Source organism: Carlito syrichta, unplaced genomic scaffold (assembly GCF_000164805.1).
Source record: "Carlito syrichta isolate Samal-C Ts95f unplaced genomic scaffold, Tarsius_syrichta-2.0.1 Scaffold118044, whole genome shotgun sequence".
Lineage (NCBI taxonomy): Eukaryota > Metazoa > Chordata > Mammalia > Primates > Tarsiidae > Carlito > Carlito syrichta.
The window spans coordinates 6,978-7,284 of record NW_007062140.1 but is presented as its reverse complement, the minus strand read 5'-3'; the positions used below and the strand labels follow the sequence as shown (position 1 = coordinate 7,284).

Genomic DNA, 307 nt, shown 5'->3' with positions numbered 1-307 from the left:
CCCCGCTGGGGAAGACCCCGGGCTGGGCCGCCCCTTCCCGCGCCGCACTCACCGGGGCCAGGCCCGGGCACTCGTACACCGTGAAGTCGCCATCTTCGTTCTCCTCGTCCGAGGAGGCCGAGTCCACCTCCTTGGGCGGCTCTTTATGCCTGGGTGGGGGCGATCGCTGGGTCCTCCCGCACCCTCCTGGCGCCCGTGGCCCGACTGCGAGTGGGCGCTCGGCCCCCTCACCCGGGGTGGGGCGGGGACGCCGGACCCAGTCGGGGAGGGTCTCCCGGGTGGGAGCAGAGGGGCCCAGCATGGGGCG

The 307-nt window shown here is 75.2% G+C and overlaps 1 protein-coding gene across 1 annotated transcript in view; it reads right to left on the bottom strand.

Moving 5' to 3' along the window:
* NPDC1 (neural proliferation, differentiation and control 1) overlaps window positions 1–307 on the bottom strand; it is a gene marked incomplete at its 5' end in the record, with an annotated part of 9,571 nt that overhangs the window by 3,913 nt on the left and 5,351 nt on the right. The window contains one exon of the mRNA XM_021707471.1: window positions 53–186. Coding sequence (XP_021563146.1) covers window positions 53–186 — 134 coding nt within the window. The remainder of the gene's footprint in view (window positions 1–52; window positions 187–307) is intronic.